Source organism: Bos taurus, chromosome 9, assembly GCF_002263795.3.
Source record: "Bos taurus isolate L1 Dominette 01449 registration number 42190680 breed Hereford chromosome 9, ARS-UCD2.0, whole genome shotgun sequence".
NCBI lineage: Eukaryota > Metazoa > Chordata > Mammalia > Artiodactyla > Bovidae > Bos > Bos taurus.
In genome coordinates this window covers 70,917,051-70,932,189 of record NC_037336.1, presented here as the reverse complement: position 1 = coordinate 70,932,189, position 15,139 = coordinate 70,917,051, and the positions used below count along the sequence as shown (strand labels likewise).

The following is a 15,139-nucleotide window of genomic DNA, read 5'->3' as shown; positions in this document are numbered from 1 at the left end:
TGCCAAATATCAAAATGAATCCACCACCGGTATACATGTGTTCCCCATCCTGAATCCTCCTCCCTCCTCCCTCCCCATACCATCCCTCTGGGTCGTCCCAGTGCTCTAGCTCCAAGCATCCAGTATCGTGCATCGAACCTGGACTGGCATCTCGTTTCATACATGATATTTTACATGTTTCAATGCCATTCTCCCAAATCTTCCCACCCTCTCCCTCTCCCATAGAGTCCATAAGACTGTTCTATACATCAGTGTCTCTTTTGCTGTCTCATACACAGAGTTATTGTTACCATCTTTCTAAATTCCATATATATGCATTAGTATACTGTATTGGTGTTTTTCCTTCTGGCTTACTTCACTCTGTATAATAGGCTCCAGTTTCATCCACCTCATTAGAACTGATTCAAATGTATTATTTTTAATGGCTGAGTATTCATTCATTTTTGTATCTGTTTTTTAACTCTGTACTGTGTTGTTGTTCAGTTGCTAAGTCGTGTCTGACTCTTTGCAACCCCGTGGACTATAGCCTGTCAGGCTCCTCTGTCCATAGGATTTCCCAGGCAAGAATACTGAGTGGGTTGCTATGCCCTCCTCCAGGGCATCTTCCTGACCCAGGGATCAAACCCACATCTACTGTGTCTTCTGCATTGGCAGGCGGATTCTTTTCCTTTGAGTCACCAGGGGAGCCCACTCTGTACTATACCAGAGAGATAATTATATGCTAGCTGCATAGCTATCATCAATCAGTATGTACTGAGTTATTTTAAATACAAATACCTGGAGAGAATATAATAAAAACTCTTTTGAATGCATGCCATCTTTTTAAAATTCTCATATAAGGCACCAACTTTTCAGAAACAGTCATAATTTTAGGATTGTTTAAACATTTAAAACATCATCCTTTTCAGGTAGAATTATTTTCTTACTTCCCTTGTGGCTCAGCTGGTAAAGAATCTGCCTGCAATGTGGGAGACCTAGGTTCAATCCCTGTGTTGGGAAGATACCCTGGAGAAGGGAAAGGCTACCCACTCCAGTATTCTGGCCTAGAGAATTCCATGAACTATACAGTCCACGGGGTCAAAAAGAGTTGGACACGTCTGAGCGACTTTCACTTTCTATTTTCTTACACCTAATGCCTTGTTCTGGAGAAGGCAATGGCAACCCACTCCAGTACTCGTGCCTGGAAAATCCCATGGACAGAGGAGCCTGGTACGCTGCAGTCCATGGGGTCACTAGGAGTTGGATACAACTGAGCGACTTCACTTTCACCTTTCACTTTCATGCATTCGAGAAGGAAATGGCAACCCAATCCAATGTTCTTGCCTGGAGAATCCCAGGGACAGGGGAGCCTGGTGGGCTGCCGTCTATGAGGTCGCACAGAGTCTGACACGACTGAAGCAACTTAGCAGCAGCAGCAGCAGTGCCCTGTTCAGGGCTTTCCAGGTGGCCTAGTGGTAAAGGATCCGCCTACAAAGCAGGAGACAAGATGAGGGTCTGATCCCTGGGTCGGGAAGATCCCCTGGAGGAGGGCATGGTGACTCACTCCAGTATTCTTGCCTGGAGACTCCCATGGACAGAGGAGCCTGATGGGCTACAGTCCATGGGGTCACAAATAGTCAGGACTGAAGCGACTTAGCATGCATGCACACGTAGTTTCAATATAATGAATTGAAGAGGTCATGTAGTCCGTAAGAAGTAACTTTTTTTGGCTCTATTTAATTCTCTTTCTTTTTTCCACTGTTAGTGCTTTTGTAGGACCAACGCTGGGGGGATTTCTCTATGAGAAAATTGGTTTCGAGTGGGCAGCTGCTCTACAGGGTCTCTGGGCTCTGACAAGCGTGAGTAATTAGTCTTTTCCTTTCATTTTTCTTATGTTTATGGAGAAACATGACTTGGATAATTGACGTTAACCATATCTTTCATTTTGTTAAAGGGACTAGCGATGGGCTTGTTTTATCTGTTGGAGCACTTGAGGAGAAGGAGGAGGTATGGTCAACTCTGGACCTTTTTTCCTCCCTTTAAAATTTGGCTTGTGGGAGATCAAAACAACATTTTATACCCATTCTTCCAGTCTGAAGATCTCTGGGTACTCTGTGCCTCATTACTTGATAGACACATATATGGAAATAGTTGGGTAGTGACGTAGGTACTGAGTTTTTTTTTAAGGTGAGAAATATTGAGATTGGCTTCTTTTTTCCTTCAATATAGATCTGAACTTCAAAATATCCTTGGCACAGAGGAGGAACGGACTGCTCTCTTGTCTGATGAAAGGTAGCCTTAGGAATTTCAACCAGTACAGGACTGGAAGATGGATGCTCCTGGCCTTGAACATTAGTGTTGGACTTTCTTAATTTTTATGCACAAAACTCCGTGGACTCCACACGAGCATCCTGGAAATGTTAACATAGTTTTGGGTGATCCTGTGTTGGGCTACACATCCTGTCGTCCTGAAGAACTGGCCTACTGAACAGTCATATTTGAAATCTTAAAGATGAGAGGAGTCATTGAAAATGAACAGAAGTTTGTGGTTTTGAGTGGCTAGACTTGGCCTTGAAGATGTGTTGACTCTAGGTGTCCTGTTTCATCTGTTTACTTTATTGAGTGCACTGATTCTGTGAATGTACCTTTTTTATTAACAGGAAAAGAAATGAATTTATTTGACATGCCTATAAGTAATGTAAAGATAACTCAAAATATACAGAATAATTACTGTGAAATCAGTTTTTAAAGTAGTTGCTTTCTCTGTGTCCTGAGTTTTTGTTTGTTTGTTTGTTTTTGTTCAAAAAGCAATTTCCAGCCTATGGTATAAAAACTATTGTATATCATGGCCATCAGCTCTTCTAAAAATTTTGCTTGTGTGAAAGATACAAGAATAATATTACTTAGCACTTCCAATTTTGTAACATACTGTGAATTAGGATCTTGACTTATAAATAATGCTTGGTTTAATATTATTCATTTCTCTTAATGTCTCTGTTTTAGTTCTATACTTTAAAAAATTAAATATTTCCAATAGATGTATCCCATTTACAGAGCAAGTGAGTCCACAGGAATACCTATTCTGTGTTAGGGAAGGGGTTCCTCTGACTTCATGTAAAATCCATGTCGTTATTTTGAGTGAATCTCTGCTGAGCAACTCTCATACCTCCTGATCCATTTTCATAGTGTAGTAGCCACATTTACCACCCCCCCCCCCAATTTTTTAGTAGACTAAATGGTTTTTCATCTATTTAGTAATTCAAACATATTGAATGCCTTCTCTAAGCAGACATTGTGCTTGGTATTACAAAGTTAGCCGTGATCAAGATAAACAGTCTAGCCTTTATGGAACTAATATTTCAGTGGAAGGGATAAACAATAAATAAATACCAGAATCTCTATCTATGACAGAAAAACCTGGTGATATGAAAGAGTAATTGGCTGGAGTTGATTAGGTGTGAGGATCCTCCTTTAGATAAGGCCTGTCTGTGGAGGGGCTTTTGAACTGAGATCTGAAGGATGACAATGAGGCAGCCATTGACAGGGAAGAGCCCTTCTCAGTTTGCACAAAAAGGCTTGACATGGTCAGAGAGAAGGCGGCTGTGGTCCACAAGGCTGGAGACCAGTAAACAGACGAATTTGGAGAGGTGGGGAGGGAGTGGCTTATGAATGGAGGATGCCAGAATTTGATTCATATTTCAGAAAGCTCATTGTGTTTGCATACTAGGGATAGAGGGAAATCTTGGAAGCTTTGAGAAAGTCATTAATAGTACCAAGCAAGAAGGTGATGATGTAGAGAGAAAAGGATGTGGTCCAGGGAGTGCCAAGCCAAGCACAAATGGCCTATTACTCCTCCCCCGCTTGCTGGAGCGGCTCTAGGACCACTGTGACCCCAGCCCGCTGCACTCGTGTGCCCAGGCCCGGAGCATCCTGGCTCCATTCCAGTGCTTTTCTTCCAGGGGCGAAGGCTAGAGGAAAATACGGAGCTTCTGCTCCTCCGCGCAGCGGTCAAGGATGCCGCCGAGTGCCTGCAGTTCCCAATTCTGCCACGTAGGGCCGCTATTAAAGCACCGCCGGGATCCGTCAGCGGCTCAAAGCAGGGCAGTGGCGCCGCAGCTTGAAACGCCCCGATCTGGCGTCCAGACGTCACTCAGGACTGTCGGCCTATTACCGTTAGTGCGCTGCTGACTGTTGGAGAGAAGTTCAAAGTCAACGCAAAGATTCCAGGCTGTCTGGCGAGAGAAGTTTTTGTTCCGACTCCCCAAACACCGCTGTCCATACGTGCTGTGGGTACTGGTGTATTTAAACCCACTTTGTACCAAACCAACTTTGCACTTTCCTTATGTTATGATTTTGAAATATTAAAGTAAATGACAGAAAGGTTAGAAGTATGAGAAATGATAGCAGAACTTTGAACAATGAAACCAAGAAGTAGGGCAAAACTATCAAGGGGAATCTTTGTGTTTATGGTTGGTTGGTTTAGTGGCTAAATCATGTCCGACTCTTGCGACCCCATGGATTGTAATCCGCCCGGCTCCTCTGTCCATGGAATTCTCCAGGCAAGAATACTGGAGTGAGTTGCCATTTCCTTCTCCAGGGGATCTTCCCAACCCAGGTCTCCTGCCTTGAGGCAGATAATTTATCAATTGAATTGTGGTCTTCTAAATGTAACAAAATGTAACAAAAGTACCCAGTTTAAAAGAACTCCTTTTTTTTTTTTTTTTAATGAGGCTGAATGTAGAATATAAGTAAAAAATATTTTTATGTTAAGATCATATTGCACCCTATATACATATATGACATAGAGTAATCCAAAGAATAAACAGGACAGATAAAATAAAAATCACAGATTTTTAGAAATTAAACTTAAAAAAATTTGTGATAATTGTTGATTCACATGTAGTTATAAGAAATAATACCCAGAGATCATCTTATTCTTTATCCAGGTTCCCCCAAAGGCAACAGCTTGTAACACATATAGTACAATATTATAACCAGGTTATACTGGTAGATTCAAGATAAAGAAAGATTCCCAGTCTTCAGATTGCCCAGGCTGCCACTTTTCTTTCACATCTACTCCTTCCTTAATCTCTGGCAATCACTAATCTGTTCTCCATTTCTGTAATTTTGTCATTTCAAGAATGCTGCATAAATAAAATCATATAGTATGTTATCTTCTGGGATTGCCTTATTTCACTCAGCATAAGACTCTTGAAACCCATCCACATTGTTGCATGTTTCAGTAGGTCATTTCTCACTGAGTAGTAGTATATGATATGGGCATACAGCTGGGTTGTTCACCCACTGAAGGGCATTTGGGTTGTTTTCAGTTTTTAGGTAAAACAAAGCTGCTATTAACATTCATGTACAGGTTTTTGTGTGAAAATGTCTTCTCTGGGATAAATGCCCAGCAATACAGCTGTTGAGTTGTAAGGTAATTGCATGATTAGTTTTTCCCCCAAATAACCCATATATTTTACATAGGAAATTAGATTTGGACAATAAATATTAAATATTACACATCAATGAAATATTCTATTTACTTGCTTATTAAGTTATCCAGATTTAAATATGTTAAACATACCTTCTCATATCTAGCTGGCAAGAGAGGTGGGTAAACAAATACTGAACTGCCAAATGATTTTCACTAAATACAATTAGTAAGTGAGAAGTAAAGAGCTGGTATCTTTTATTTATAAACAATCATTGCAAAAGGGAATGATTTAAAGACAGTTTTGATGGTTTTTTTCCCTTTGGTATCAGTATCATATGTCTTCAATTTATGAAATAAACATGCAGGAGAGTAAGACTCTGAAACAGCATACTTAGAAAAAGTAAAATGTTATCTAAAGTATTAACAAATGAAACAAAACTTTACATATTCAGTTTTCCATTAAGAGCAACCTGCAACTCTTAAAATATTTGCACTATTTTCTGTCAACTACAAATTGGCACTTGCCATGGGCACTTACCCTCTATCTCTATGAAGATTAAATTATTTGCTGCCACCTCTACTGAGTTTCAGCACCCTCTGGAAGGAGTTCAGTGTGGAGAGCAAAAGTGAGGCACTCTGTGCTCAGGGGGAAAAACTAGCAGGACAGGTCTTCACATTGTTAGACATTTTCAGGAGCCTATTTTATGAGGCCAACTCTTGTATCTCCTCATATCTAGAAAAGCACTAAAATCCTTCATGGTGGAAACTGTTCCTCCTGACTAGCAGCAACTTCTGGAAAAATATGTGCTTGATTGCATGTATTTCCCCCTTCACCAAAATCATAGATATACTGACCTTCCTCCATCTGTCTCTTTGAAGCAGTTTCTCAGAGCTATCTGAAGTGCAGTCTTCCAGGCTGCAGTCCTCATTTTGCCCAAAATAAAACTTAACTGGCAACTTCCATGTTGTGTGTTTTCTTAAGTTGACCTTTCTTTCAGAAAATCGACAGATCTACTTTGAATCCCAGTTTATTTGTAGGTGACAATCTAAGAAACATGATGTTCAAAAATAGCTTGTGGTTTATAGTTTAGTGCCCTTGCATCAGCAGTACAAAAATAATCTGGAATGTTATTTCTTACTGATCATGGTCAACAGTAGCACAACAAATACAAAAAGCAGTACATGATTATCATTTTTAAGTTTTTGTCATTCAAGATAAGTTTGAACACCAAATCAGTTAAGTCCCATTGTTATATGTTTCAAAAATTACAGCCATGAAATCAGTTGTTGGCTGATTTCAGTTTCTTGTTGGCATGAAATCAGTTTCAAATCAGAATTTGAAAAGAGCTTCTTTTTTTCTTTTAAAAGAATTAAAGCCATTGTAGGTAAATATTTTGTTTGAATACGTTGACCTGAAACAAATAGATGGCCAGATATTTCTTCAACAAAGATGGGTTTATTTGGAATCAACAGAGAACTGCAATTCAGGGTTCGTAGCCATGGTGAGCCATGTACAAGTCCCCACACAGCAAGGGAAGGAGAACACTTTTATAAAGGGAAAAAGGAAGTTGGAAGGCCACTGGTAAACAAACAGGCCTTAGGATTTCATTGGGAGAGTCCTTGCCAGGAAAGAAGATGAATTTTTCTTTTCCCCATTGGTCGCTGCTATCCTTGCAGGATATGAGAGCTTCCCCTCTGATCTCCCAACTCTATTTAATTGAGATTTCTGTTTACTAAATTTTTGCAAACATCATATTAATACTTTTCATTCAAACATTTTCAGAATGAAAGTGAAATGAATGGTTATATTCATTTCCTCTGTTGTTTTCTATTGCTATTACTGGTTTGCTGTTGCCTCTTTTATTTATGTATCTGATGACCATCAGAGTTACCTGGTTGTCGGTGTGTCCATTCCTAAGAGCTAGGTCCAACCTGCAGATCTTGAACACGAATAGTATGAGGACAAGGATGTTCATTATGTACCAGTGCCATCTGGTAGTAAGGAAGTTGCAAGATTTAATTGCATGCATGCCACTGCAAACTCTCTGAAAGAAAAAATATACTTGAGGTCAAACACGTTGTTAATTGGAAAAAAATAACTGCACAAGAAAGATCTCCTCACACTTTTTCATTCCTGTGCCTGGTGAATTTATCTTGATTTGTTCTCAGGACTCAGAGGAGCAAGAACTCCCAAACAGATACAGTATATTAATTGATCTTCCATATAAATAAATTTCACTTAGCAAAGCCTAAGATTTGGATTCTGGGTGGGTCAAAGCAGACAAACACAGACTTCAGCTTTTCTTCTCTATCTTTGAATATAGTCTGGTGAATGGCCCAGCTTACAAGAAATGGAAGCTGCTGCTCATAAGGAAATTCCTTCCTCACTGAGACCTTTAAATTCTCCACAAACATTTGTCTGACCTCTTCTAGAACAGGGAACAAGAGGCTGTGGGAGGTACTGTGACCCTGCCCTCCTTCCAAGTATGACTGTCACTCAGGAGGGGTGGGGCTGTGACTAGTTTTTAAAGCAACCCCCAAGTGGTTTTCCAGAGCAGTTGTACCATTTCACAATCTTCCCAACAGTAACGTATGACTAACCCAGTTTCTCAGTAAGTTTTTTTTGTGTGTATGTTTAAATAAATAGGTTTAAATAATATAAAATAAAATAATAGAGTGATGCATGAAATAGGGAGAGTTTATTGATAAGAGAGCAAATCTGTGGGACTGCTAGAGGAAAAACCATCCAGATGAGCTCATAGAAATGGACTTTAAGTTAATAATTCCAAAAGAAGCCATTCAGGTCAGGCTGACTTTAGAAGACAGGAAACATGAACGATTTTGAGAAAATGAGAAAATAGAGAAGTGAACTAATTGACATTCTTTTAGCAAATTAGTTGCCAAGAACAGGTAGGCATCTGACCTGAGAGATTTAAAGACCCATGTCAAAGCTGTACTGGACATTACCCTCACCAAAGGGCCTCCACCTTTTGAGTGTGAGATAATAATAACAGCAAAAGCTATTCAGCCCACTTATCAACACTTTGCAGCTGAGAGAAATGTAAGGAGAGGACGTGTAACTGGCTCATGGCCGTACACACAGGGAGTGGTTCAAACCCAGGAATTCTGTCTTCAGGGTCCATACTTTAGCTATTATTTGATATGATCGTGACACTCAATACAGTGGGAAAAAATTCATGCCATGTAAGCAAATAGTAATTAGATGCAAGACCATGCAGAATTTAGTTATCTCTACCTGGAGGAAGTCCAAGACTGGATATGTTTTACAATAGAAGAAAAATATGCTAAAGAGAAAGAATATGGAATAAATGTAGGAGTCAACTGTAGTTAGGCCTTGAAGGCTAGGAAGTGCCCAGCTTCTATTGTTCTATTACCTCTCCTGGCTATTTTGTCATTGTTCAGTATAAATCATGTATTGAGGTGACCAAAAAATTCATTTGGGTTTTCAGTAACATCTTATGGAAAAAACTCAAATGAACTTTTTGGCCAACCCTATAGTTCCATCTGGCCTCTATGACTGCTTGAAAGAAAAACCCAGTAATCAGAGTTGCCACACTAGAATAATATACCACCTCCTTTTCCTGGTGCCTAAGGTGTCAGCCTCCCCTGGTCACCTGCTCTCTATACAGAAAGTAAACCAAAACAGAAACTCAGAGGTGACTGAAGGAGCTACAGGTCATGGAAAGAAGAAAGCAGATGGGATCCAGCCAGGCGTGGGTGGCGGATTTCACGTAGACCAAACTTGTAAGTAGTTACCTCAGGCAACAAACATGCTTTTTCACATCCTTGCCCATGAAGAACAAGGTAAATTATTGGTGAATTATTGTGGTGCCCTCATATTGCTCAACAAAACAGTAAATGTACCACTGGTTGATGCTTTTCTATTTTTAACCTATCTTTTCATTTTTTTTTCCCCGTGTAAGTACCTGAGATTTCAGTTTTATTTTTATATCCTATCAGATCAGATCAGTCGCTCAGTCGTGTCCGACTCTTTGTGACCCCATGAATCGCAGCACGCCAGGCCTCCCTGTCCATCACCAACTCCCGGAGTTCACTCAGACTCATGTCCATCGAGTCAGTGATGCCATCCAGCCATCTCATCCTCTGTCGTCCCCTTCTCCTCCTGCCCCCAATCCCTCCCAGCATCAGAGTCTTTTCCAGTGAGTCAACTCTTCGGGTGAGGTGGCCAAAGTACTGGAGTTTCAGCTTTAGCATCATTCCTTCCAAAGAAATCCCAGGGCTGATCTCCTTCAGAATGGACTGGTTGGATTTCCTTGCAGTCCAAGGGACTCTCAAGAGTCTTCTCCAACACCACAGTTCAAAAGCATCAATTCTTCAGTGCTCAGCCTTCTTCACAGTCCAACTCTCACATCCATACATGACCACAGGAAAAACCATAGCCTTGACTAGACGAACCCTTTCAAATACAAAAAAAAGGTCTTAATGACCCAGATAGCCACAATGGCATGGTCACTCACCTAGACCCAGACATCCTGGAGTGTAAACTTAAGTGGGCCTTAGGAAGCATTACCATGAACAAAGCTAGTGGAGGTGATGGGATTCCAGCTGAGCTATTTCAATTCCTAAAAGATGATGCTGTTAAAATGTTGCACCCAATATGCCAGCAAAGTTGGAAAACTCAGCAGTGGCTACAGATCTGCAAAAGGTCAGTGTGCATTCCAATCCTAAAGAAAGGCAATGACAAAGAATATTCAAATTAGCATACAATTGGACTCATTTCACATGCCAGTAAGGTAGTTTTCAAAATCCATCTAGCTTGGCTTCAACAGTACATGAACGTAGAACTTCCAGATGTACAAGCTGGATTTAGAAAGGCAAAGGATCCAGAGATCAAATTTTCAACATCCATTGGATCATAGAAAAAGCAAGGGAATTCCAGAAAACAAATCTACTTCTGCTTCATTGACTATGCTAAAGCCTTTGATTGTGTGTGTGTATTCATTTGCTTCAGTTGTGTGCGACTCTTTGCAACGCGATGAACTGTAACCCACCAGTCTCCTCTGTCTGTGGAATTCTCCAGGCAAGAATCCTGGAGTGGGTTTCCAAGACTGTGTGGATCACAAATTGTGGAAAATTCTTCAAGACATGGAAATACCAGACCACCATGCCGATCTCCTGAGAAACCTGTATGCTCTCCAAGAAACAACAGTTAAACCCAGACATGGAACAGCGGACTGGTCAAAATTGGGAAAGGAATACAAAAGGCTGTATATTGTCAGCCGGCTTATTTAACTTACATGCAGAGTACATCATGCAACATGCTGGGCTGTATGAATCACAAGCTGAAGTGAAGATTGCCAGGAAAAATACCAACCTCAGATATGTAGATGATACCACTCTAATGGCAGAAAGTGAAGAGGAACTAGACAGCCTCTTGATGAGGGTGAAAGATGAGAGTGAAAATCTGCTTAAAACTCAACATTCAGAAAACTAATATCATAGCATCCGGTACCATCACTTCATGACAAATAGAAGGATAAAAAGTGGAAACAATGACAGATTTTATTTTCTTGGGCTCCAAAATCATTGCGGATGGTGACTGCAGCCATGGAATTAAAAGACGCTTGCTCCTTGGAAGAAAAGCTAGACAGCACAAACCTAGATAGCATATTAGAAAGCAGACACATTACCTTGCCGACCAAAGTCTGTATAGTCAAAGCTATGGTTTTTCCAGTAGTTTTGATTTTTCATGTACATATGTGAGAGTTTGACCATAAAAAAAATGGATGAACTGATGCTTTTGAATTGTAGTGCTGAAGACTCTTAAGAGTCCCTTGGACATCAAGAAGATCAAACCAGTCAATCCTAAAGGAACTCAATCCTGAATATTCATTGGAAGGACTGATGCTGAAGCTGAAGCTCCAATACCCTGGCCACCCAATGCAAAGAACTAACTCATTGGAAAAGACCCTGGTGCTGGGAAGATTGAGGGCAACAGGAGAAAAGGGTGACCAAGAATGAGGTGGTTGGATGGCATCACCAACTCACTGGACCTGAGTTTGAGCTTGGCATACTGCAGTCCATGGGGTTGCAAAGAGTTAGACATAACTTAGCAACAAAACAACAACCCCTTCAAATGCAGGCTTCTACATCTGCCTATCTAAATAAACAAGTGACTTTGATTCAGGTGCTATGGATTCGTGTCATTTGTGGCAATCATCCTGACCTTACCCAAAGCATTGAATCCATCTGTCTTAGTTCAAGAGAATACCATCAACTGGGTAGTTTAAAACAACAGAAATTTCTTTCTCACAGTTCTGAAGGCTAAGTTCAAGAACAAGGTGCTGGCAGATTCCAGTCTGGCAGGACCCATTTGCTGGTTCACAGATAATGATCCCTGTGTCCTCATGTGGTAGAAGGGGTGAAGTGGCTCTCTGGGGTTTCCATTATAAGGGCAGGGATCACATTCATGAGAGCTTCACCCTCATTGCCTAATCACCTCTCAAGGGTTTCACCTCCTAATGCAATCACACTGGGGTTTAAATTTCAACATATGAATTTGTGAATCTGTTTGTGGGGGGAACACAAACATTTAGTCTATAGCACCAACGAAGAGACATTTCAGAAGTTCCTGTTGGTGAAGTCAATGAACTTCTGGCAGAGTTGGATTAGAACAAAATAAAGGATTTGCAAGTGAAATCATTAAAAATAGAGCTTGTAACTCTTTTTCTTTTGAGGACAGTGTGGGAGCATACTGATAGAAGCCAGATCAAAGAGACTTCTATAGCTTGTCATACCATGGTCCTAAACTTTTGAGAGCAAGAAAACAGAAGGGTAGTTTGAACCATGTGAAATCGCTGTTGCCAGAGGTCAAAAACAGGTGGCGATTAGCAACTTCCTATGCCCAACCCTTCCATCCATTCTAGGAGAACCAGGATGGAATCCTTACTCTTTAAGATTCTCTCTTGGTTTGAGTTGCTTGAACTGTCTGAACAGTTGAACACCCTTTCAAGTCCAGAGCTGGAGGAGCACCTCATTTGGGTGGGGTATAACTCCAAAACATAGTTAAAATTCAGGCTGGTTCTGCTCAAGTTCAGGCTGATTTGGCTCAAGCAGCATTTTCTTTCTCAGAGACTGAGTCAGAGAGGCATGCTGAAGACCAAAGCACAACCCCAGTGAGGACAAAACGTTGTCCTTTACCACTAAATACTTTTTTGGGGGTACAGTATTATCTTTTTTTATTTCCTTTTGGTATATAGTATCAAAAGAAAGCAATTTTAAAAGAAGGGTCTGGTTTTTCTGTTTTGTTTACTTATTTTTGATGCTATCCTTGCTACCTATGAGGAAATGCCATCAATGACTGTACATGATATTTACAAGTCTTTGTTAATGTTATTTCAACCTTGGAAACCAGGAAGTGCTGAGGCTTGAGTCAGAGCCAGGAGCTACTCCTTGCCTTTCTGGGCCTTGGTATTCTTATTGTGCTCTCACTGGCCCATGGATGTGCGTCTGCCAGGTCCAGCTGTGCATGCTCCAGGAGTTGGTGCCCAGGTGCTGTGTTCCTAATTTCATCCTCAGCACAGTGCCCCAAATGGACTAGATCTTCAATTGAAAAATAGTGGTTCTGTGGCCCTAACATAAATTGTCTCCCCTTTTTGTTAATTACTGTCATCCCATCATAATCTTGCAGAGGACTTTCACGTGTCTTTGACTCTCAGGACAACTTTGTGAAAATGATAGAGCATGTATGATTACCTGAACTTTTAGGTGAGAAATAGAGGTTCAGAGAAGTGGAATACAAAGCAGAAACTACATTTCTAGGGAATTCCCTGGTGATCAAGTGGTTAAGAATTGGTGCTTTCACTGCAGTGAGTCTGGGTTCAATCTCTGGTTGGGGAACTAAGATCTCACAAGCTGTGTTGTACTGTCAAAAATGAGAAAAAGAAGAAAAGAAAAGAAACTACATTTCTACTCTTCTTACTTATTAGAGCCAGAAAACCAGGCTCAGTTGAGTACTATTTTGAGACGATCAGATCCCAGTTAGAAACAAATATTTGAGCTCTTGTCTAGTTTTTATAGTGACTCTTCATACAAAACTTTGAATTGATTGGAACTTTTCACCCTTGTAATGAATTACATTAATCACAAACTGGTAATTAGGGAATAGATCTTATTAGCAATAAATTATAATTGATCACTGTTCCCCATGGCCAGGTAACATTATTTTATAGCTGAGTTAAACTAAAGAAGTTAATTCAGCCTTACTTAAGCAATCAGGTTTATGAAGATGAAAATGTAAACTCTTAAAGTTCTCGGTCCTGAATTTAGTGAAGATTTAAAAGTGTATCACCTACTGTATGGCAAATGTTTGTAAAACTCATTCTCTTTTTCTTATATATTATAGATCTTTCCATATTTAAATTGCTGTTTCATTTACTAGTTTCTGACTCTTCCAATATTTTGTTATTCAAATTCTCAATTTTTATGAGACAATTTTGAAATGCTACAGAGAAAAAAGGGAACTTCATCACCCTGACTTTGCATCAGAGACCATTTCCCCTTTCACCCTCCAGCCAAAAACCTCTAATAAACAAAACACTATATCTCTTCTGTATAGCGACAAAGAGAAAAACATCCAGGAAATTTGGAGACACTGAGATTCGAAAGACAAATAAGACTGTTTCTGTTCCTACCCTCCAAAAGTAAGGATTGTTTGTGTATTTTCACCAGCTTACCTAAATACTACTAAGCAAAAAAGATAATGAAGTATTACCAATTGGATGAAATGAAATGAAATTAATCAATTAGATTAAATGACAAGGAAGTAGATCATGACCCAAATTATACTGATAAAAATGCAAGGGCTTAAAGGCCTCAACTATATTGTGGTTTTTTTTTTTTTTTTTTTTTTCAGTATATAGTATCAAGAGAAAACAATTTTAAAAGAAGGGCCTGGTTTTTCTGTTTTGCTTCCTTATTTTTGATGTGTCATCCTTGCAACCTATGAGGAAATACCATCAATGACTGTACATGCTATTTCCAACAGCTACATCAAGTATTTGTGCAATATTTAGATTTACCTGTGATCTTCCTAAGATGGTCATTTTGAATAGGACTCCTTAAAAGATGCAACTGAATGTTCAGACACCTGGATACAGATGTCAAACTAGAGTATGGATGTATGCCTGATGTCTTAGTTATCAGGAAAAGATTCTGGAATAAAGAGTGAGAAGTTCTCCACCCTTTTTTAAACCACTGTCTCTCTATGCCTCCAATTCCTGTCCTATAAAGTGTTGTTTGTGTTACACACTCTCTAGACTCTAAAGGCACTCATGATTTACTGTATGAAAATAGATGATAAAAAATCTCTTCACATTATCCATTAAAAGACTTGAACATTTTTCTAAAAAAATTATTTTCAGTATTCTATTCTATATAGGTAATAAGTTATTTCTTTACTAAACATTTCTATTCAATGCAGAACATTTGGGCAGACCTGGTTTATAACCTTTAGACCTCACCTATATCAAGAATTTTATTTATTTGTTTCTACTGTTTTATGCTGTTTAAAAGTATTTGAAAGAAAGACAGATTAAAAACCAAAATCAAACAGACAAATAAACAAAATGCACTAAATCCTTGTGTGATAGAATTGGACTGGAGAAGGGAGAATATGGATGTCCTAGGAAGGGCCAGCTTCCCTGGTGGCTCAGATGGTAAAGACTCTGCCTGCAATGCAGGAGA

The 15,139-nt window shown here is 39.7% G+C and overlaps 2 protein-coding genes and 1 long non-coding RNA gene across 12 annotated transcripts in view; 2 read left to right on the top strand and 1 right to left on the bottom strand.

Moving 5' to 3' along the window:
• The window catches only part of SLC18B1 (solute carrier family 18 member B1), a 47,387-nt gene extending 44,433 nt beyond the window's left edge, over nucleotides 1–2,954 (top strand). For all 8 annotated transcript variants that reach the window (XM_059889899.1, XM_024997012.2, XM_059889898.1 and 5 more), the window contains 3 exons: nucleotides 1,745–1,838; nucleotides 1,934–1,986; nucleotides 2,209–2,954. In XM_059889899.1, coding sequence (XP_059745882.1) covers nucleotides 1,745–1,838; nucleotides 1,934–1,986; nucleotides 2,209–2,275 — 214 coding nt within the window. In that variant the 3' untranslated portion in view covers nucleotides 2,276–2,954. The remainder of the gene's footprint in view (nucleotides 1–1,744; nucleotides 1,839–1,933; nucleotides 1,987–2,208) is intronic.
• A 347-nt stretch (nucleotides 2,955–3,301) lies between these two features.
• Nucleotides 3,302–11,702, bottom strand: LOC101906317 (uncharacterized). 3 transcript variants are annotated; one of them, XR_009495841.1, is made up of 6 exons: nucleotides 10,447–11,702; nucleotides 9,966–10,119; nucleotides 9,361–9,851; nucleotides 7,306–7,458; nucleotides 6,269–6,459; nucleotides 3,302–4,599 (listed from the first exon to the last, which is right to left on the bottom strand). It is a non-coding gene; the product is annotated as an uncharacterized lncRNA (long non-coding RNA). The 3 variants fall into 3 exon arrangements; XR_009495839.1 differs by lacking the exon at nucleotides 9,361–9,851 and having other exon boundaries at nucleotides 9,913–10,119; XR_009495840.1 differs by lacking the exon at nucleotides 9,361–9,851 and having other exon boundaries at nucleotides 3,302–4,167; nucleotides 9,913–10,119.
• Nucleotides 11,703–14,020: 2,318 nt separating this feature from the next.
• Nucleotides 14,021–15,139, top strand: part of VNN2 (vanin 2) — a 31,395-nt gene continuing 30,276 nt past the window's right edge. Inside the window, exon 1 of the mRNA XM_059889774.1 lies at nucleotides 14,021–14,097. The gene's annotated coding sequence lies outside the window, so the exon portion shown is untranslated. The remainder of the gene's footprint in view (nucleotides 14,098–15,139) is intronic.